This window comes from Oncorhynchus nerka, linkage group LG5 (genome assembly GCF_034236695.1).
Source record: "Oncorhynchus nerka isolate Pitt River linkage group LG5, Oner_Uvic_2.0, whole genome shotgun sequence".
Classification (NCBI taxonomy): Eukaryota; Metazoa; Chordata; class Actinopteri; order Salmoniformes; family Salmonidae; genus Oncorhynchus; species Oncorhynchus nerka.
Window position 1 is genome coordinate 21,860,017 of NC_088400.1, and position 22,834 is coordinate 21,882,850.

The window sequence follows — 22,834 nt, forward strand, 5'->3', positions numbered from 1 at the left end:
ATAATTTGGGGGGCGCTGTGAGATTTATTTAAGATACTCTATGAAGATGTAGGGTTTCAGACATTTTCGGAAGATGGTCAGGTAATCAATCCACTGTCCTAAAGTTTGGGGGAGGCTCGTTCCACCATTGGGATGCCAGGATAGAGAAGAGCTTTGACTGGGCTGAGCGGGAGCTGAACCCCTGTTCCCCTTGCTGCTCTGTAGGCAAGATGGAGGTAAAATGGATGTGAGCTTCGACTGGAAGCCAGTGGAGTGTGCGGAGGAGCGGGATTACATAGGAGAACTACGGAAGGTGGAACACCAGGCAGCTGTGGAGTTCTGAATAAATTGCAGGCGTTTGATGGCACAAGTGGGGACCCCAGCAAGCAGAGAGTTGCAGTCCAGATGGGAGATTTCAAGTGCCTGGATTAGGACCTGAGCAGATTTCTGTGTGAGGAAAGGTACTACAGATGTTGTAGAGCATGAACCTGCAGTAGCAAGTCACTGTTTTGATGTTTGCAGAGAACAACAGGGGTTCCCGCCAAGGTTATTTGCATTCTGGTAGGGGGACACTGAGGAGTTGTCAAACCGTGATGGAAGGATCTTGAGGGAGCAGGCCTTTCCCGGGAAGAAGAGCTTGTTGAGGTTGAGCTTGAGGTGGTGGGCCGACATCCAAGCTGAGAGGTCTTCCAGGCACCTGAGTCAGAAGGGGGGAAGCCGAGTGACTTGGTGACGGAGCCGAGTGACTTGGTGTATAGAGAGAAGAGGAGAGGGCCTAGAAACGAGTCCTGGATGACACCAGTAGTGTGAGCATGTGGTGCAGACACAGATCCTCTCCATGTCACCTGGTAAGAGCGATATGTCAGGTAGGATGCAATCCAAGAGTGTGCACAGCCTGAGATGCCCAGCCCTCAGAGGGTGGAGAGGAGGATCTGATAGAGCCCGAGACGCCCAGCCCTGAGAGGGTGGAGAGGAGGATCTGATAGAGCCCGAGACACCCAGCCCTGAGAGGGTGGAGAGGAGGATCTGATAGAGCCCGAGACACCCAGCCCTGAGAGGGTGGAGAGGAGGATCTGATAGAGCCCGAGACACCCAGCCCTGAGAGGGTGGAGAGGAGGATCTGATAGAGCCTGAGACACCCAGCCCTGAGAGGGTGGAGAGGAGGATCTGATAGAGCCTGAGACACCCAGACCTGAGAGGGTGGAGAGGAGGATCTGATAGAGCCTGAGACACCCAGCCCTGAGAGGGTGGAAAGGAGGATCTGATAGAGCCTGAGACACCCAGCCCTGAGAGGGTGGAGAGGAGGATCTGATAGAGCCTGAGACACCCAGCCCTGAGAGGGTGGAAAGGAGGATCTGATAGAGCCTGAGACACCCAGCCCTGAGAGGGTGGAAAGGAGGATCTGATAGAGCCTGAGACACCCAGCCCTGAGAGGGTGGAAAGGAGGATCTGATAGAGCCTGAGACACCCAGCCCTGAGGGTGGAGAGGAGGATCTGATGGTTCACAGTGTCGAAGGCTGCTATACCTCTGACATTGGCAAAACATCAGCTAATCTGTCTCAACTCTCCTCCACCCACTAAAGCCAATTCATGCTGTATCTTTGCTGGTTAATTGGCACCCTAAACAACCATAAGTCACAAAGCCCCCTTGATACAAGTTTGAAGCATTTAAGCATTTGAATTAATTCCAACTCCAGCCTGTTTATCCTTATTCCATACACCTCTCTTTCTTTCTTCTCTCTAATTTCTCTGTGACCGTTCTCTTCCTTACCCCTTCTCCCTCTTGCTCTCTCACCCTGCCATCTCTCATGGGACTGACTCCCTGCTAAAATAAAGGGTAAATAAAAAATAAGTGATATGCAAATAAAAATCAAGTGTTTGAATTGGGTCTTGTGTCAGATGAACTATTGGGTCCTCAACTTCGTTCTGATCATTTCCTCATAATATCCAGTGTTTTCTTTTAGTTCCTACCACTTTAGTATGTCTAGATGTAACTGAATGAAGAAGAAGAACAACACACACAGACCAAAAAGATAGATCACCAATTAAGTGCTTTATTAAAAGGTAAAACAAAAATAACATAAGTCATATGGGTATGTATACCTATATATTTATACATAGCAAAAATAATTGGCATGTAGCACAGTTCTCTAGCACGTACAAGCACAACAAGCTAAATAGAAAGTGAAAGAGAAGCATTTTCATACCAGGAATCAAAGCAGTCAATTTCACTTTTGTCCTAGAGTGGGGGAGAGAGGAGCATAATGGACAGCCTTCTCTCCAACGGAAATGCTTTTAAACAAACCCAATATTTTACCTGGGTGCAAGTTTGTTCACTCCTTGGCTTTGCCTTGCCAAGCAAGCAGAAACAGGCAACTAATATCCAAGAAAGCACCCAAAGCAACTAATAGTTATTTAAATTAAAGGGACAAATTCTGTGGTCACTTGCCATGAATGAGATGTTATGTTTTTGCTTTCACATCAACACGCACAGATGTACATTATGAAACTGATCTTTGAATCCGTTGTTAAAAGTTTGGGAGCCTTGACCCCCAGTCTTATCCCCAGTCTACAGGAAGGTTGTCCTCTCCTCTGTTTACAGTGGAAAGGCCTTGGACCAATCCACTGAGACCCAGTCCCTTCACCACCTCTAGGACAAGTGCCATGGCAACAAAATGATTGGCTTCCAAAGCAATTGAAGAGCATTAAATGTACAAGTTCGCATGAACAGAAGTTTTCGTCAGGGATGTTTGTTTCGCAAGTGTGTGTGATTGTAGTAAAACCAGTTTTTTAAAATCCAGATCTGACTAAAATCCTGTGGAGAATTCAGATTGATTGTTTTTTGGATAATGACAATGAGTAAAGAAAAATCCCTTCTCACAAACCAAATACACACGAGTAGCAAATTATTTCCTGTTTTTGCGCACACCTGACATTCATTATTTTCCGACTGTCAGCGGATGTCATTTCCTAGACAGACAGCAGGTGGACCACCAAATTCACAGGTTCTTCTGCACATCGACTTGCATGCAGAATGATGGGACTGATAGAAAATGTAGAAAATCCTAACACAGTTTGATCTTGAAACCAATCTAGTTTTATATAGGGTTGCAAAGGAAGGGTATATTACATTACAATTTCAAAGTTTACCAGTAAACTACCTGAAATTTGGTCAATTTCAAGGATTTAATGTAAATGATCAAAAAACATCTAGTTGCCCTTCTGGGTACTTCAGATGACCACAGGTGTCTGTTATGATCTCTGGCCCTCTGTGTGGCCTTATCACATGTCAAATATATAACAATCAAATAAGAAGATTTTAATATTTAAAAAAATACAATGGTAAAGTTGTAAAACATTCTAAATATAAACCATCAATTTAGTGAATACCACTGGTGTTTAATATGACGATTTACGCATGAAATATCCTTTCTATGTTTTACACACTTTTAATTATTTTACAAGACTATGTTAATATGTCTTTGTTGTAAATGTTTTGTAGCTAAACTGGTGTCAGTTTAGTCAATAGTTAGAAGCATTGCAGAGTTAATGGAAAATAATGCCATTGTTGATTACATTCTAATTGAATAAAATGTCCTCTTGAATCATATCTGCTAGAAACTAATGGACAACATGAAAACTATATATGAATACGTTTTTAAAAATGTATTCAAGTATAAATGATCAAAGTTATCATAGATTGCCATATATTACCTGTTAATTACCAAAAAATACAGAAGATTCCAGTAACTTCGTTAAATTACCGGTAGCTTTGCAACCCTAGTTTTATGTAAACTACCATTCTGATTTACTGTGTCACTGTGTCATCAAACAGGAGAACACCTGATGGAAATGTAAATATCATTCATTTGTTTACTAAAGGGAATATGCATATAGTTCTATTAGTTCTAACTATATGCATATAGTTCTAACTAAATATATATATATATATATATATAGATATATATAACTAAACTGGTTCAGGATCAGACATAGCTGGACTTCTAAATGTGCTTCTATAAAGTATGGCAAACTACAAAGCTTCTTTTTGACACATTCTGTTTTCTCTTAACAGAGGCACCATCATGTTTTGATAGGAGCAGGGCACATATATAACAAAACCAAAGACACATCCCTCAAAAACAACTCTCTTTTGTTACACTGTATTAAAATGATAATTGTTTATCTGTATTTCTTAACAATACAGTAAATTACATTTTTTTTTATCAGTTCTTTTCTCTATATTTATTCAAAATAAATTCAGAATATTTTGACTTACTTATGTACATAAGTGCAAACGAGGTGAATATCACACATTCGTACACCGGTTGAATCCCTTAAAGCTCAAGCGAGCATCAACATCTCCCAGCACAGCTGGGCAGGCCACAGGGGGAAAGAGACTTCATACTGAGGACCAATCCAAGAGCTCGGTGACATCAGCACTCCCTGTCCAGGTGGACAGAAGGCCTATAGTATAAGCCTATGAGCCTAGGTGAAAATTGTTGGCAATACAATGCATAGAGACGACGCATAGCAAATTCTGTACAGCATGTATGGGCCAGATCAACTCCAATGTAATGTGGTGATCAAAAACAGCAAATCAAATCAGGTCATAAGTCTATAATGACTCAATTTAGCAGAATTATTTCAATCTTGTATCCAGTCCCAAAGTCTCTTTACCCTCCTGGTATTTAAGGTGATCATTTTAAAAGCTGAGATGCGTTCTTACTCTTCAAAAAAACAAAATACAGAAATAAAAACGAATCAAATCCAAAAGATAAACAAACAAAACACCTGATCTCCCCAGAGGACCTTTGGACATTAAGGATTTAACTTGACTTTTTCTTACAAAATATTCAATCATCTTGCAATCCAAGACAATCTAACTAGACATTCCCTTTCTGAATAAGTTAATGTTGTACATTATTTCAATTCATATGTGAAAAAATTCACAATTAAGATTGACAAAGGTAGCCATGTTGTCGTTCTGTTGCCACAGCAACAACAACAACAACGATGTACTATTAATAAGTAACAATGAATCTATCATTGTATAGATACAAATGTATATATTTTTTTAATATAATTTCTATTTTTAGTTTTTCTTAAATGGAAACTACACAAACTATTAATTAAGTATCAATGAAGATTATCTTATTTTCATGCTATGACTTTTTTCAAATGTCGAATAAACAATAAAAACAAATCTAAATGGGTGAAAATACCACTAACAGTTCTGTCCATAAATAGTCACATCTTTGATATTGTGATTTAGGAATAAAGACTAAAAATGTGACGGAAATTCGATGAAGTACCATTTAGAGAGGGAGAAACTTTGGAACATAATGGTGAAGGATGAAGAAAGAAAGAATCATATATTTCTACCAACAACACTACAATTACTCTAGTTAACTATGTTGTACAAGGAAAACACACCTCTTAAACATGTACGTTTACTTCAAATGCTAACGCCCCCCCCCCCCCCACGAGGCACATTTTATTTTTCTTAAATGAAGTATTTTGTTATTTCCAGCTGGATAGCAGTTGGAGAAGGCATAATGATGTGACATAGAGAGGGGGGGGGAGAGAGAAGATAGATTTTCATCTTGGCTGGGCAACGCAAGTCCTTCAAAGCTATACAATTTAGACAAAATGAATATGTCTAGACATTCTAATATCAATTTCATTGATTAAGAGAGGACCATTTCTAATATGCATCTGAATGCATCAAATATAGGAGGAAAATGCAGGGACCACACTTGTCCAAAGATATTTCTGAAAGTACTCACACATTTAAACATAAACCTATATAACAATACACACACATACTTAAAACATTTCTTAACACAGTATGTTTTCTTAACGTGGTTTGCATTTGACCTCTTAATAGAAATAGCCTATATAGTGAATCATTACATTTCAACATGCCGTTCGACTTTTGCGCTATTAGATACATTCACCACGTAAATGACATGACTTAAACATGAATCGCTTCCTGTCAATATCCATTTCCCCCAAGATGTGGAAAACGTCTCAACATTTCCACGTCCAACTCAGTGATTCAGTGTCATTAATTAAAACATTTAAACACACCACCCACTCAGGCTGATTACTTTTTTTATCTCATCAAAAGATGAGACAACACAGCTGTTTCAAAGAAGAAACTACAGAGACACGACAGATCAATGGCGCCAGACAGGCAGTGCTAGTCAACGTATCTGTTTGGAAAAGACTGAAAAGTCAGTTATTACAGTGTATGGACAGTGATTGGTTTCAGAAGACTTGAAAACGAGTGAGAGAGGCACATTAAAACTCACCTAAACATATCAGCTAATGTATTGTCTCTATCCATTTTCATAGCAATTCTGCTCCATTTTGTAATAATTCTGGATACCATTTTAAGACCAAATACTTGACTCCAGAACTGATCAGTTTCTCTTTCAGTCTCTCACTATCTCCTTCTATTTCCTCTACTTAGGTCGGTACTGTCCCACCAGGTCACTATATTTGTAGCATTTAAAGTCTGCTGATGATTGAAAGTAAGGACACAGTGACTATGATCAAATACATGTTTTACAGACAGAACAATTTCAAGCTTACTCAATATACTCCCTGCAGAACCACATTTTTTTGTCAAATCCATTCCATTAAAATATTCTTAACACAACATATAGAAAAATGTATACCACTTACTTAAACATACTACTATGAATGCAGGAGATTGACCCCAAAAAAGATCTGTTAGTTGACGTCTGACAGAGGAAGGGACGGCTCATTGAAGGGGAAACATCCACTCAGATATCAATCTGACAACAGTAAGGGAATTCTATTCAGGATACAGTATACACCAATGATTGGCACAGACAAACCTCCATTATAGAATCATTGGCACACAGGTAAGCATGCTAGACCTTTCAGACAAGCAAAGCAACTCCCCTGATGCAGCCTCTGCAGTGGTTCCAGAAAGTTCAAGAAATATTAATAAGTATTATTTCAGATTTCGCCATTGAATTTCATTTTTGTTTTCAATAATGTGTCCCTTCCACGAATAGATGACCTTTTGGGAAGTGTAATTTTGTCAAAAATAACGCTTTCACTTAATTGTAACATTCTGTCATGAGGAGCACATGTTGAAATTCATAACAAACATGTTTTCCCATCTCAAGAGGTTTAAAGTTGAAATCCACACAAGGGAATAACAGCGCCATTCTTCGGCCCGAGCAAAGGTGATATTGTTTTTGTTTTGTTGATTAAACGGAGGAGAGGAGCATCCGGCATCGTGGTAAAATAAAATAGCAGTACATTGCTGTTCTATCATGCGTGCACAGACGTTCAATGATGTCAGAGGGGGAATTACATTAAATAAGTAAAACATCTTCAGAAATGACCATGAAAACATCTGAAAAACTTGCAGTTAAGTGAGTTAAAATCTTCCTAGAAGTTGGACCAACAAGACATGGGATATGGCAAAATGTGGATTTTTAGAGAAAACAAATAACTTATTTGAATGAAAATGGTTTTGTTAAATCAGAGCATAGCCTCTCTAGACAGATGGGTTGCCTCCCACAATGCACCAGTCTTCCAGCATACACGTCTGTACTAAGACAAAGTCCATTTGACATAGAGTAAAAGGTGGAGTTGGGATTTCCTTCTTTCTTACGTCACTGCCTTATTCGCTTGTTGCCCAAAATAGTAGCTAACAAGTTGGAGCTCACAGAGGTTATTTTAATGAGTGTATTTCACAAGTGGCTAGTTTGCATCAACTACCTTCACTAAAACCACTGCAAAGGTTTTGCCTGCAAACTTTGGTTTCAAATTGCGAAGTTCTGGCATGTCTGGCTCTACAGGCCATCATTGGTAAGAGTTCTTCACAATTCCTGCCTGCATTCTAAGCCCCGCCTACCCAAACTTGTGATTGGTCTGTCTGAAGAGGACAATGTCCTTTTTCATGATTCCCAGTGCTGTTGCTCTATAGGTCTGGGATTTACGAGACTAGTTAGAGCATCGATGTACGTGATCTAACAGTTCAATTGAAAGGCACTCTATTCGTGTAACGACCCAAAAATCATCTCATGAAGAGAGCTTGTCACAGGACCTAGTCCTCCTGAACAGAGAGACCTTTCGACAGGCAATATATACACAGGAGGAGCTATAGACTTGTGTGTCAATAGAAACACTTCTCTATACTTTGTCTGAGATCAAGGCTATTGGGTTTTAAGTCATTGAGTTCAGTTGTTTTGGGATAAGACATCAAATCTCCTACATAGCTGGGAACTCAAAAGGCACAGACAAATGAACATCATATATGAGACCTTGGGTGAGATTTTTGAATTGGACCATAGGAGCTTAGCCTCTCTGAACTAAGGGAATGGCTCACATAATAACACACTGCTTTTAAGCTTCAGCCGTCTTGAAACGTACTGTAAACATTAAATGAGACGCAACACATTTCTTTGAAGTGAAAAAGAAAAGATGAAGAAAACGACATCGCATTCTAGAATGATCTACAGGATCCAACCTCTGCAGACGACTTCTAAATGATCCAACCTCTGCAGACTACTTCTAAATGATCCAACCTCTGCAGACTACTTCTAAATGATCCAACCTCTGCAGACTACTTCTAAAATGATCCAACCTCTGCAGATTACTTCAAGAATAATCCAACCTCTGCAGACTACTTCTAAATGATCCAACCTCTGCAGACTACTTCTAAAATGATCCAACCTCTGCAGATTACTTCAAGAATAATCCAACCTCTGCAGACTACTTCTAAATTATCCAACCTCTGCAGACTACTTCTAAAATGATCCAACCTCTGCAGACTACTTCTAAAATGATCCAACCTCTGCAGATTACTTCAAGAATGATCCAAGCTCTGCGGACTACTTCTAGCATGATCCAAGATCTGCAGATTACTTCTTTCTTCTTGTCTGACTTGTCACTCATTTTCTTTCCAGACTGTCTGACTTTGAGGGAACAGTCAGCTGTGTAAGATTATACGACCTTACGCCTCATATCCTCAGCTTAGTCTCCAAGAGGATGAGCTGTTTTTAGTGTGTATGTGTATTTGTGTGTTAAAGGTGTGGGTTTGTATGGCTGTAAGAACTGGGGAGCCTCTCCTTCAGTCTGCTCCTTCAAGTCAATGTGCATCAGTCTGGGCTGGCTTTACATCAACAGTAATGGGTCCAAGCTTTAGTATTGCCTGTGATAAATGTCAATAAAACCAAGTCAACTTCTTTATTATGTGAATACCTCCTTAATGAGGATAACACTACCTCTCACTTGGTGTGCACTGTAGGTTAGGCACATGTTTGTTGCATTCAAATAGTTGACTGTGGTATTTTTGGGGCAGGGTTGGTTGGTTGGGGATGACTAAGGGTTTGATGGTGTTGTCGGGTGCTTTAACTGGGGTTTCACGGGAGGGTTACTGGGTTCAGCGCCACTGGAGCAGCCATCAGGAGTTTGGGGAGAGGGCAGAAGTGGGCTTCCATGGGGACGCACTGAAGGTCCACTGGGTCGGCACTCAGAACCTCTGAAGGGTCTACTGGAGGAGATGAGAGAGACAGAGAGAAAAAGGGGGAGAGAGAGAGAGAGAGAGAGAGAGAGACAGAGAGAAAAGGGGGAGAGAGAGAGGAGAGAAAAAGGGGGAGAGAGAGAGAGAGGAGAGAGAGAAAGGGAGAGGGGAAGAGGAGAAATGAAACCTAGAAAACAACTGGAAAGAGGGATAATGTCATTTCACCAAAAGTAGTACAGTATTGTAATGCATCAACTTGCTCTGCACTGACTCAGATGAATGATGATTGGCTAAAATAAATTGATAATAAGATGATAGTTGGAGCTGTATTGTTAGATTTCAGTGCAGCCTTGGATGTTATTGATCATAATTTGTTATTATAGAAAATGGCTTTACATCACCTGCTATCACATGGTTGGAAAGTTACTTATCCAATAGAACCCAGAGAATGTTCTTCAATGGAAGCTTCTCTAACATCAGATATGTACAGTGCAGTGTTCCTCAGGGCAGTTGCCTTGGGCCATTACTCTTCTCTATTTTTACAAATGTTTGCCACTTGTCTTACAAGAAGCCAAAATGACTATGTAAGCTGATGATTCCTCACTCTACATGTCAGCACCCAAAGGCAGTGAGCTCATTGAGACTCTTAACAAGGAGTGACAGTTAGTGTCAGAATGGGTGATTAACAATAAACTTGTCTGAAACCAAAAGCATTGTATTTGGTTCAAAACATTCTCTAAGACCTAAACCTCAGCTGGAGTTGTGCATAAAGCGTGTGACCATTGAGTAGAAGAAGCTGAACTCCTAGGAGTAACATGGATGGTCAGTCATCATGGGCAAGTCATTTTGACAAAGTTGTTGTGAAGATGGGGAGAGTACAGTATGTGTGGTATGAAAAGAAAGCTGCCGCTGGCTCAAAACAGAGCAGCACACCTTGTCCTTAACTGTACACACAGAACTAACATCAATAACATGCATGATAGTATTTCCTGGTTGAGGAAACATTGACTACTTCTCTTTTAGTCTTTTTGAGAAGCATTTGAGTGTTGAAAATGCCTAACCATTTGTAGAATCTATTTGCATACACTTCAGATTGACATACAGTGCATTCGGAACGTATTCAGACCCCTCTTGACTTTTTCCACATTCTGTTACATTACAGCCTTATTCTAAAATAGATTAAATACAATATTTTACTCATCAATCTACACACAATACCCCATAATGACAAAGCGAAAACAGTTTTTTTGACATTTGAAACTTAAATGGAAGAAGCTTGTAACCACCAAGAATCTTCCTAGAACAATCGGGGGAGAAAGGCATTGGTCAGGGAGGTGACCAAGAATCTGATGGTCTCTGACAGAGCTCAAGAGTTCCTCTGTGGAGATGGGAGAACCTTCCAGAAGGACAAACATCTCTGCAGCACTCCACCAATCAAGCCTTTATGGTAGAGCGGCTAAACGGAAGCCACTCATCAGTAAAAGGCACATGACAGCCTGCTTGGTGTTTGCCAAAAGGTACCTAAATGACTCTCAGACCATGAGAAACAAGATTCTCTGGTCTGATGAAACCAAGCTGGAACTCTTTGGCCTAAATGCCAAGCGTCACGTCTGGAGGAAACCTGGCATCATCCCTACGGTGAAGCATGGCGGTGGCAGCATGAAAACCTGCTCCAGAGCACTCAGTACCTCAGACTGGGGGCGAAGGTTTACCTTCCAATGGGACAATGACCCTAAGCATACAGCCAAGACAACGCAGGAGTGGCTTCGGGACAAGTCTCTGAATTTCCTTGAGTGGCCCAGCCAGAGCCCAGACTTGAACCAGATCGATGATCTCTGGAGAGACCTGAAAATAGCTGTGCAGCGACGCAACCCATCCAACCTGACAGAGCTTGAGAGGATCTGCAGAGAAGAATGGGATAAACTCCCCAAATACAGGTGTGCCTGTAATCGCTGCCAAATGTGCTTATGTAAATGTGATATTTTCATTTTTAAAAATATATATAAACCTGTTTTTGCTTTGTCATTATGGGTTATTGTGTGTAGATTGATGAGGGGAAAAAACAGTTGAATACAATTTAGAATAAGGCTGTAACATAACAAATTTTGGAAAATGTCACGGGGTCTGAATACTTTCCGAATGCACTGTACATCTAATTGTTTTTTCTATGCATCATCAGGACAGAACAGCAGTTGGGTAAGCTCAAGAGGGGAGGTGTGTGTCTCTTTGTTAACAACAGTTGGTGCGCAAGCTCTAATATTAGGAAGTCTCGAGGTTCTGCATGCTTGAGTTATAATACCTCATGATAAGCTGTAGACCATACTATTCACCAAGAGTTTTCATCTATATTTTTCATAGCTGTCTATTTACCACCACAAACCGATGCTGGCACGAAGACCGCACTCAACGAGCTGTTTAGGGCCATAAGCAAACAAGAAAATGCTCATCCAGAAGCGACGCTCCTAGTAGCAGGGATTTTAATGCAGGAATAACTTAAATCGTTTTACCTAATTTCTACCAGCATGTCACCTGTGCAACTACACGTGAAAAAAACTTTAGATCACCTTTACTCCACACATATAAATGCATACAAAGCTCTCCCTTGCCCCCTCCATTTGGAAAATCTGACCATAACTATCCTTCTAATTCCTGCTTACAAGCAAAACCTCAAACAGTGACTTGCTTAATACGGAAGTGGTCCGATGCAGTGGATGCTAAGCTACAGGACTGTTTTGCTAGCACAGGTTGGAATATGTTCCAGGATTCATCTAATGGCATTGAGGAGATTAACCACCGGCTTCATTAATAAGTACATGGACGACGTCATCCCCACAGTGACCATACGTACATGTCCCAACCAGAAGCCATGGTAAACGCTAGAGCTGCCGCTTTCAAGGAGCAGGACAATATTCTGGACGCTTATAAGAAACCGCTTTACTCTACCTGATGAACCATCGAATAGGCAAAGCATCAATATAGGACTAAGATCGAATCCTACGACACCAGCTCTGACGCTTGTCAGATTTGGCAGGGCTTGCAAACTATCCCAGATTACAAAGGGAAACACAGACGCGAGCTGCCCTGTGGCATGAGCCTACCAGAAGAGCTAAATGCCTTCAATGCTCGCTTCGAGGAAAGCCACACTGAACCATGCATGAGTGCACCAGCTGCTCCGGACGACTGTGTGATCACACTCTCTGTAGCCACTGTGAGTAAGACCTTTAAACAGGTTAACATTCACAAGGCCGCAGGGCCAGACTGATTACCGGGATGCGTAATCCGAGCATGCGCTGACCAGCTGGCAAGTGTCTTCACTGACATTTTCAACCTCTCCCTGACCCAGTCTATAATAACTACATGTTTCAAGCAGACCATCATATTCCCTATGACCAAGAATGCCAAGATAACCTGTCTAAATGACTATCGCCCCATAGCACTCTGGTCAAAGGCTGGTCATGGCTCACATCAACAGGAAATCCAGGTCGTCTATACTAAGCAGTGTCAGAGGAAGGCCTTAAAAATGGTCAAAGACTCCAGCCAAGTCCTAGACTGTTCACTCTGCTACTGCATGACAAGAGGTACTGATGCACCAAGTCTGGAAGCAACAGGACATTAAACAGCTTCTACATCGAAACCATAAGACTTCTAAATAGTTAGTCCGGGTAGCTATTTGGTTAACTATTTAACTATGTGCATTGACTAACTTCTTTCACATACGCTGCTGCTACTATTTATTTTCTGTCACTTTAACCCTACCTATATGTACATACTGTATCTACCTCAATTACCTCGTACCCCTGCACATTGACTTGGCGCTGGTACCCCGTGTATATAGCCAAGTTATCGTTACTCATTGTATATTTATTATTAATTCTATTATTACGTGTTTTACTTTTCTATTATTTCAGTAACAAAAAATTCTCTGTATTTTTGGGAAGGGCCTGTAAGTAAGCATTTAACTGTTAGTCTACACCTGCTGTTTCTGAAGCATGTGACCAATAAAAATGTATTTTATTTGACAGACAGAGTGACACAGATGGCTTAACACTAGACCCAAATGCAACAGAATCCACCCCAAAAAAATCTACTTTCAGTGTGTCACATTAAAACGTGACTGAAAAAAGTGAAATGTGAAACACATACAGTATGTATGTATATTAAATGATAAAAAATGGGAGTCTTAATGGCCAAAGACCTGACACCATACAGATAGAAACCAAAGAGAGAACCCAAAATGAAGGGACAAACCTGATTGGAGGAGGCTGATTCTGCGAAAGGAACATTGGTGACTGGGGTCGAGGCCGACGAAACAGTGGAGGTGGTGGCACCGTGCATCATGGGTACTTTTATTCAGGCGAGTTGGACGAGAGACAGGGGGGATGGGTGGGGGGAGGGGGGATGTTATGGTTACCATGGTGAAATGTGGAAGAGGAGTAAAAGTCATGGCAAGAAGTCATGTGACGACATTGCCAGGGGGTGAGGGGTTTCAACAAGAACCGAGACATGCAAATGAAATAAGAGAAAAATTAAATGACATGAATTATTCCAATTAAAGGAGAACCAACTATGTTAAAACTGATGAACAATATTCAATATTGTCTCAAATCTAATAGTCGTTAACAAAATATGTCAGAAATCCTATTTCATACAATCGAATCAGGCATCTGATAATTGTATTCAGATGGAGGGAGTACATGTGTAGGGAGGGAGCAAATGAATAACAGAAAAAATAAGCAAAATACTATTTCTGTGAACCACAGACTCACACAAAAATGTAAAGGCATTAGCTAATATAATATGACACTCAATTATCATCCTTATCACATAACTGAATCACATTAATATGTTGAGGAAATATTCTAAAAATAATCAAAGAAGTTAGCCTTTAGATGGGAAGGAGATAGCAGTGTGTACACAGCAGGCTAAGGGTCGTGGTCAAAAGTAGTGTTCCATAAAGAGAACAGGGTGCTGTTTGGGACAAAGTCACCATCTAACCCTCCTGACTGACATTATGATTTCATTAAAGTGAAAGGTCAGATAGTTTGCGTCCCAAATGGCACCCTATTCCCTTTGGGTGCACTACTTTCCAACAATTCTGTGGGAGTGTGATGCATCACGTGCCGTTTCAAAAAGGGAATGAATACATCAGAAACAAATGCAACAGACAGGTATACAGGCCGAATGTGTAGAAATCAGCATCATCATGTTAAATGCAGAAGGGTATGGATGAAAAAACGAATACCGGGTAGGACATGCATAAAAAACAGAAACACAGCTTATAGAAAAGCACAAACACTGACACACACACACACACACACACTTTCTGATTTTACAGTGAGAGCTACCTCCCCCTAGATACAGTAAGAGGAGCTACATTCCCCTAGATACAGTAAGAGGACCTACCTCCCCCTAGATACAGTAAGATGAGTTACTTTCCCCTAGATACAGTAAGATGAGCTACTTTCCCCTAGATACAGTGAGAGGACCTACCTCCCCCTAGATACAGTAAGAGGACCTACCTCCCCCTAGATACAGTAAGAGGACCTACCTCCCCCTAGATACAGTAAGAGGAGCAACTTCCCCCTAGACACAGTAAGAGGAGCAACTTCCCCCTAGACACAGTAAGAGGAGCTACCTTCCCCTAGGGACAGTAAGAGGAGCTACCTTCCCCTAGGGACAGTAAGAGGAGCTACCTTCCCCTAGGGACAGTAAGAGGAGCTACCTTCCCCTAGATACACCTTTCCCTAGATCCCCTTAGATACAGTAAGAGGAGCTACCTCCCCCTAGATACAGTAAGAGGAGCTACCTTCCCCTAGATACAGTAAGAGGAACTACCTCCCCCTAGATACAGTAAGAGGAGCTACCGTCCCCTAGATACAGTAAGAGGAGCTACCTTTCCCTAGATACAGTAAGAGGAGCTAGCTTCCCCTAGATACACCTTCCCCTAGACCCTCTTAGACACAGTAAGAGGAGCTACCTTCCCCTAGATACAGTAAGAGGAGCTACCGTCCCCTAGATACAGTAAGAGGAGCTACCTTCCCCTAGATACAGTAAGAGGAGCTACCTCCCCCTAGATACAGTAAGAGGAGCTACCTTCCCCTAGATACAGTAAAATGAGCTACCTTCCCCTAGATAGAGTAAGAGGAGCTACCTTCCCCTAGATACACCTTCCCCTAGATACAGTAAGAAGAGCTACCTCCCCCTAGATACAGTAAGAGGAGCTACCTTCCCCTAGATACAGTAAGAGGAGCTACCTTCCCCTATATACTGTAAAAGGAGCTACCTTCCCCTAGATACAGTAAGAGGAGCTACCTTCCCCTAGAAACAGTATGAGGAGCTACCTCCCCTAGAAACAGTAAGAGGAGCTACCTCCCCCTAGAAACAGTAAGAGGAGCGACCTTCCCCTAGATACAGTAAGAGGAGCTACCTTCCCCTAAATACACCTTCCCCTACATACAGCAAGAGGACCTACCTCCCCCTAGATACAGTATGAGGAGCAACTTCCCCATAGATACAGTAAGAGGAGCAACTCCCACTAGATACAGTAAGATGACCTACCTCCCCCTAGATACAGTATGAGGAGCAACTTCCCCCTAGATACATTAAGAGGAGCTACCATCCCCTAGATACAGTAGGAGGAGCTACCTTCCCCTAGATACAGTAAGAGGAGCTACCTTCCTCTAGATACAGTAAGAGGAGCAACTCCCCCTAGACACAGTAAGAGGAGCTACCTTCCCCTAGATACAGTAAGAGGAGGTACCTTCCCCTAGATACAGTAAGAGGAGCTACCTCTCCAAGATACAGTAAGAATAGCTACCTTCCCCTAGATACAGTAAGAGGAGCTACCTTCCCCTAGATACAGTAAGAGGAGCTACCTTCCCCTATATACAGTAAGAGGAGCTACCTTCCCCTAGATACAGTAAGAGGAGCTATGTTCCCCTAGATACAATAAGATGAGCTAACTTCCCCTCGATAGAGAAAGAGGAGCTACCTTCTCCTAGATACAGTAAGAGAAGCTACCTTCCCCTAGATACAGTAAGAGGAGCTTACAGTAACGGATACTCTTACTGCTCCTCTTACTGCAGTAAAAGTATCCGTTTCAAGCCTGCTGAGCCTGCCCTGTGCACTGGTTCACTACTTCCATAAATATAAAATAATTGGATTGGTGGAGGCATTGGCTAGTTGGAATTTCCACCATATTTCTTACACCAATCATTTCCTTTCAAATCAGTTGAAGGAAGTGAACAAGTCCACACTTTTGGAGGAAGAAGAGATAATTGGGACATAGCCTAAGTCTTACTGTACGGAGAGACTCACGGGTCTGTCAGCTGGACCTTCCTATGTCAGGTGAACCAGTGTGCACTTCAGGAGAAGGAAATATTATAGCGATGCACTCAGAGTTAGAGAGGGTAGAGTTTGTCAAATACAGCTATAGTAGTTAGAGGGGAGGTAGATGGAAGGTAGAGTGGAAAGTAAAGGTGGAGGTAAGGGGTCAGGTAGAGAGGGTGGTAGAGGGGGAGGTCGAGGAGAGGTAGAGGGCTAGATAGGGGGAGGTGGAGGGTCAGGTAGAGAGGGAGGCAGAGAGGGAGGTAGAAGGCTAGGTAGAGGGGGAGGTAGAAAGCTAGGTAGAGGGGGAGGTAGAGGGTCAGGTAGAGAGGGAGGTAGAGGGGGTAGAAGGCTAGGTGGAGGGGGAGGTAGAGGGGAAGGTAGAGAGGGAAGTAGAAGGCTAGGTGGAAGGGGAGGTAGAGGGGAAGGTAGAGAGGGAAGTAGAAGGCTAGGCAGAGGGGGGGGTAGAAGGCTAGGTAGAAGGGGGATAGAGAGTCAGGAAGAGAGGGAGGTAAAGGCTAGGCAGAGGGGGAGGTAGAGGGTCAGGTGGAGAAGAAGGTAGAGGGGGGTAGAAGGCTAGGCAGAGGGGAGGTAGAGGGTCAGGTAGAGAGGGGGGTAGAAGGCTAGGCAGCGGGGGAGGTAAAGGGGAGGTAGAGGGTCAGGTAGAGAGGGAGGTAGAGGGGGAGGTAGAGGGTCAGGTAGAGAGGGAGGTAGAGGAAGGGGGAGTTAGAGGGTCAGGTAGAGAGTGAGGTAGAGGGGGTAGAAGGCTAGGTAGAGGGGGAGGTAGAGGGTCAGGTAGAGAGGGAGGTAGAAGGCTAGGCAGAGGGGGGTAAAGGGTCAGGTAGAGAGGGAGGTAGAGGGGGAGGTAGAGGGTCAGGTAGAGGGGGGGGATAGAAGGCTAGGCAGAGAGGGAGGTAGAGGAAAGGGGGAGTTAGAGGGTCAGGTAGAGGGGGAGACCAGCTGTGGATTCCCCTCACCAGTGAATCCAGGCGCTGACAAGAGGCGGCTGTGGGGGTGCCTGCAGCTGCTCCAGTCCCGCCTCTCCCAACGGCCATCCACTGCTAGCGGGGCCGGCCCTTTCATAAGCCCTACAAGAGACGGGGCAGCAGGCTTAAACTGAATCCTAAATGGCACCCTATTTCCTACATAGTGCACTACTTTTGACCAGAGCACAGAGGTCAAAAGTAGTGCACTATATATTTATAATAGGGTGCTATTCTGGACACAACCTGGGAGACCAGCAACCTCATACTGACTAGGCTGGGACTGAGATATCTGAGCTGACATAGAGACTCACACACACTCTAGCAAACTCTAATAATACACAACTAAAATGTTGAAATAAGTTTTTTTTTTGTATCAGAAATTAAAGTGGGGTGACAAGTGCAAGCACAGCGGCAGGTAGACAGACAGACAGACAGGCAGGCAGGCAGGCAGGCAGGCAGGCAGGCAGGCAGGCAGGCAGGCAGGCAGGCAGACAGACAGACAGACAGAGGACAGGCAGACACCAGTGGGACAACATGATGGCTCCAAAATGACTAATATCTACTGTCATATCCTCCAAGGTTCTTGGTGTTGGGGTCTGGAACTTAACTATGATTCTAGAATCTACTACAACTAGAACTACTAAACTACAATCTGAGAACTACATCCACTATCTTCAGAGGACGTGTTGCTGATCATTCTCCCCCTCTCTCCTAGCTATCTGGCCAACCACATAGTCCATCTAGTACGAACCCCCCCCACCCCCCCTCTCCTAGCTATCTGGCCAACTAGCTATCCGGCCAACCACAGAGTCCATCTACTACGAACCCCCCTCTCCTAGCTATCTGGCCAACCACATAGTCCATCTACTACGACCCCCCCCCTCTCCTAGCTATCCCACCAACCACAGAGTCCATCTACTACCAATCCCCCTCTCTCCTAGCTATCTGGCCAACCACATAGTCCATCTACTACGACCCCCTCTCCTAGCTATCTGGCCAACCACATAGTCCATCTACTACGACCCCCCTCTCCTAGCTATCCGGCCAACCACAGAGTCCATCTACTACCAATCCCCTCTCTCCCTAGCTATCTGGCCAACCACAGAGTCCATCTACTACCAAACCCCTCTCTCCTAGCTATCTGGCCAACCACATACTCCATCTACTACGACCCCCCTCTCCTAGCTATCTGGCCAACCACATAGTCCATCTACTATGACCCCCCTCTCCTAGCTATCCGGCCAACCACAGAGTCCATCTACTACCAATCCCCTCTCTCCTAGCTATCTGGCCAACCACAGAGTCCATCTACTACCAAACCCCTCTCTCCTAGCTATCTGGCCAACCACAGAGTCCATCTACTACCAAACCCCTCTCTCCTAGCTATCCCACCAACCACAGAGTCCATCTACTACCAATCCCCCTCTCTCCTAGCTATCTGGCCAACCACATAGTCCATCTACTACGACCCCCCCTCCCTAGCTATCTGGCCAACCACATAGTCCATCTACTACGACCCCCTCTCCTAGCTATCCGGCCAACCACAGAGTCCATCTACTACCAATCCCCCTCTCTCTAGCTATCTGGCCAACCACAGAGTCCATCTACTACCAAACCCCCTCTCTCCTAGCTATCTGGCCAACCACATACTCCATCTACTACGACCCCCTCTCCTAGCTATCTGGCCAACCACATAGTCCATCTACTACGACCCCCCCTCTCCTAGCTATCCGGCCAACCACAGAGTCCATCTACTACCAATCCCCCTCTCTCCTAGCTATCTGGCCAACCACAGAGTCCATCTACTACCAAACCCCCTCTCTCCTAGCTATCTGGCCAACCACAGAGTCCATCTACTACCAAACCCCCTCTATCCTAGCTATCTGGCCAATTACAGAGTCCATCCACTACCAACCCCCCTCTCTCCTAGCTATCTGGCCAACCACAGAGTCCATCTACTACCAACCCCCCTCTCTCCTAGCTATCTGGCCAACCAGAGTCCCCACACCTCTTCCAAGCCCCCAGCAGCAGTGAGTGACCGAGCCGACCTACCCATGCCTCCTGATGGCGCCATGCACAGGACTGAGCCTGCCACAGCGTGCAGAGATGGGGAGAGAGGGGGATGAGGGGAAGGAAGATGGGGACAACAGAAGGAGGTGATGAGAGGATGGAGGAGGGGAGCAAAAGGGGAGGAGTGATTGACACAGAGAGAGTGACGACAGACAACAGGACAAGACAAAAACAACATTCAGGTTAGTGCAAGCCACAAGAACAGCGTGTAAATAATGGCTAATATAACCTGCCACAGTCAACTAGAACACAGCAGAGACAACATGGAGGCTTAAAGGCAGACAGACAGAACACAGAACACGGGAACAGAGCAGTGGAGGGCATAGGATGCAGAGAGCATTAATAGTGTTCAATTGCTCATTGCTGTTAAGTTTGGATGAATACGGCATATCAATTGTTATTGTGATACTTTAATAGCAATATAGACCTGATGATGGAACAGCTGAGGAAAGTGGAGGAGTGGATCAGTCAGAGATCTATACATTCTCTCCCAGAGTGTGCTGGGTGCTGTTGCTGCATACTTTAGGCCACCTAGAGCAGATTGTGCCAGTATTTGTGCGTGATAGCAGGGCACCAGTTAAGCATGGGACAAAGACACAGAGTGCAGGGGACAGAGAGGGAGAAAGAAGGAGAGAAAAATAGAGTGAGAGTAGGAGGGAAGGACAGAGTACACCCAATAAGCTCTATCCCAGACAGGACAGAGTACACCCAATAAGCTCTATCCCAGACAGGACAGAGTACACCCAATAAGCTCTATCCCAGACAGAAGGACAGAGTACACCCAATAAGCTCTATCCCAGACAGAAGGACAGAGTACACCCAATAAGCTCTATCCCAGACAGGACAGAGTACACCCAATAAGCTCTATCCCAGACAGAGTACACCCAATAAGCTCTATCCCTGACAGGACAGAGTACACCCAATAAGCTCTATCCCAGACAGAACGACAGAGTACACCCAATAAGCTCTATCCCAGACAGAAGGACAGAGTACACCCAATAAGAATTATCCCAGACAGAAGGACAGAGTACACCCAATAAGCTCTATCCCAGACAGGACAGAGTACACCCAATAAGCTCTATCCCAGACAGAAGGACAGAGTACACCCAATAAGCTCTATCCCTGACAGAAGGACAGAGTACACCCAATAAGCTCTATCCCAGACAGGACACAGTACACCCAATAAGCTCTATCCCAGACAGGACAGAGTACACCCAATAAGCTCTATCCCAGACAGAAGGACAGAGTACACCCAATAAGAATTATACCAGACAGAAGGACAGAGTACACCCAATAAGCTCTATCCCAGACAGGACAGAGTACACCCAATAAGCTCTATCCCAGACAGAAGGACAGAGTACACCCAATAAGCTCTATCCCAGACAGAAGGACAGAGTACACCCAATAAGCTCTATCCCAGACAGGACAGAGTACACCCAATAAGCTCTATCCCAGACAGAGTACACCCAATAAGCTCTATCCCTGACAGGACAGAGTACACCCAATAAGCTCTATCCCAGACAGAACGACAGAGTACACCCAATAAGCTCTATCCCAGACAGAAGGACAGAGTACACCCAATAAGAATTATCCCAGACAGAAGGACAGAGTACACCCAATAAGCTCTATCCCAGACAGGACAGAGTACACCCAATAAGCTCTATCCCAGACAGAAGGACAGAGTACACCCAATAAGCTCTATCCCTGACAGAAGGACAGAGTACACCCAATAAGCTCTATCCCAGACAGGACACAGTACACCCAATAAGCTCTATCCCAGACAGGACAGAGTACACCCAATAAGCTCTATCCCAGACAGAAGGACAGAGTACACCCAATAAGAATTATACCAGACAGAAGGACAGAGTACACCCAATAAGCTCTATCCCAGACAGGACATTGTATACACTCAGCACAGAGCGAGAGTTCCTCAATACTCACAAGGAACCCGCTTTCTTCTCTCATGTCCCTACAATATATTCTATACCATAACACATCCCCTCTATCAAATAGACATCCACTGGTATGTGTATCAGTACTCCTGAGTAATATGTTCATAGTAATATGTCGTAGTACTAATGTTTGACATAACAATATGTTCATAGTAATATGTTGTAGTACTAATGTTTGACATTCTGCTGTGTCCTTTCTTCTGTCTGTTTCCATGTGCAGTCCTTATTTAGACCGTTGGCAGTTAACTTGACCCCCAGATGACAGTACAGTGTGAAGCTGCCATGTCAGTCTGTCTGGCCTAGCTAGCCCTGCGTCAGTCTGTCTGGCCTAGCTAGCCCTGCGTCAGTCTGTCTGGCCTAGCTTGCCCTCCCCTGTGTCAGTCTGTCTGGCCTAGCTTGCCCTCCCCTGTGTCAGTCTGTCTGGCCTAGCTAGCCCTCCCCTGTGTCAGTCTGTCTGGCCTAGCTTGCCCCCCCCAGTACACTTAGTTCACCTATCTAAATCAGACTCAGGATAGATAAGTTCGCCCAACTTAATTGAATTAATAATTCAGTCTACTTACTTTTTAAAAGGAATGCCAAATTATTCTATTTGACAGAGTAGACTAGACTCACCAGGGTGGATAAAGGCTGGCTGCTGCAGCTGCATGTTAGCCAGGGCCTGCTGATAGTGGAACATGCTGGGGTTGAACACAGCACCACCCCCGTTACTCTTCTCTAAGGTGGGCCTCTTTGGTAGCTGTTGCATTGCCCCATGGGGCAGGGCCTGGGGAAGTAGAAAAGGGGGAAGAGAGAGAGAGAGAGAGAGAGAGAGAGAGAGAGAGAAAGTGAAAGTGTCAGCATTTGGGCTCAGAAATTGTGCAAGTACAATGCATCTACAGTTGAAGCCGGAAGTTTACATACACTTAGGTTGGAGTCATTAAAACTTGTTTTTCAACCACTCTACACATTTCTTGTTAACAAACTATAGTTTTGGCAAGTCTGTTAGGACATCTTCTTTGTGCATGACA

General features: G+C 43.9%; 1 protein-coding gene across 3 annotated transcripts in view; it reads right to left on the minus strand.

Moving 5' to 3' along the window:
- Nucleotides 1-9,417: 9,417 nt before the first annotated feature.
- Nucleotides 9,418-22,834, minus strand: part of mbnl3 (muscleblind-like splicing regulator 3) — a 111,883-nt gene continuing 98,466 nt past the window's right edge. Inside the window, exons 6-9 of one of the 3 annotated variants that reach the window (XM_065018459.1) lie at nucleotides 22,440-22,590; nucleotides 17,797-17,907; nucleotides 13,742-13,836; nucleotides 9,418-9,520 (exon numbers count right to left, since the gene is read on the minus strand). In XM_065018459.1, the coding sequence (XP_064874531.1) occupies nucleotides 9,503-9,520; nucleotides 13,742-13,836; nucleotides 17,797-17,907; nucleotides 22,440-22,590 (375 nt within the window). In that variant the 3' untranslated portion in view covers nucleotides 9,418-9,502. Of the gene's footprint in view, nucleotides 9,524-13,741; nucleotides 13,837-17,796; nucleotides 17,908-22,439; nucleotides 22,591-22,834 lie in introns of all 3 variants that reach the window. The other 2 variants (XM_065018460.1, XM_065018461.1) reach the window with 2 other exon arrangements.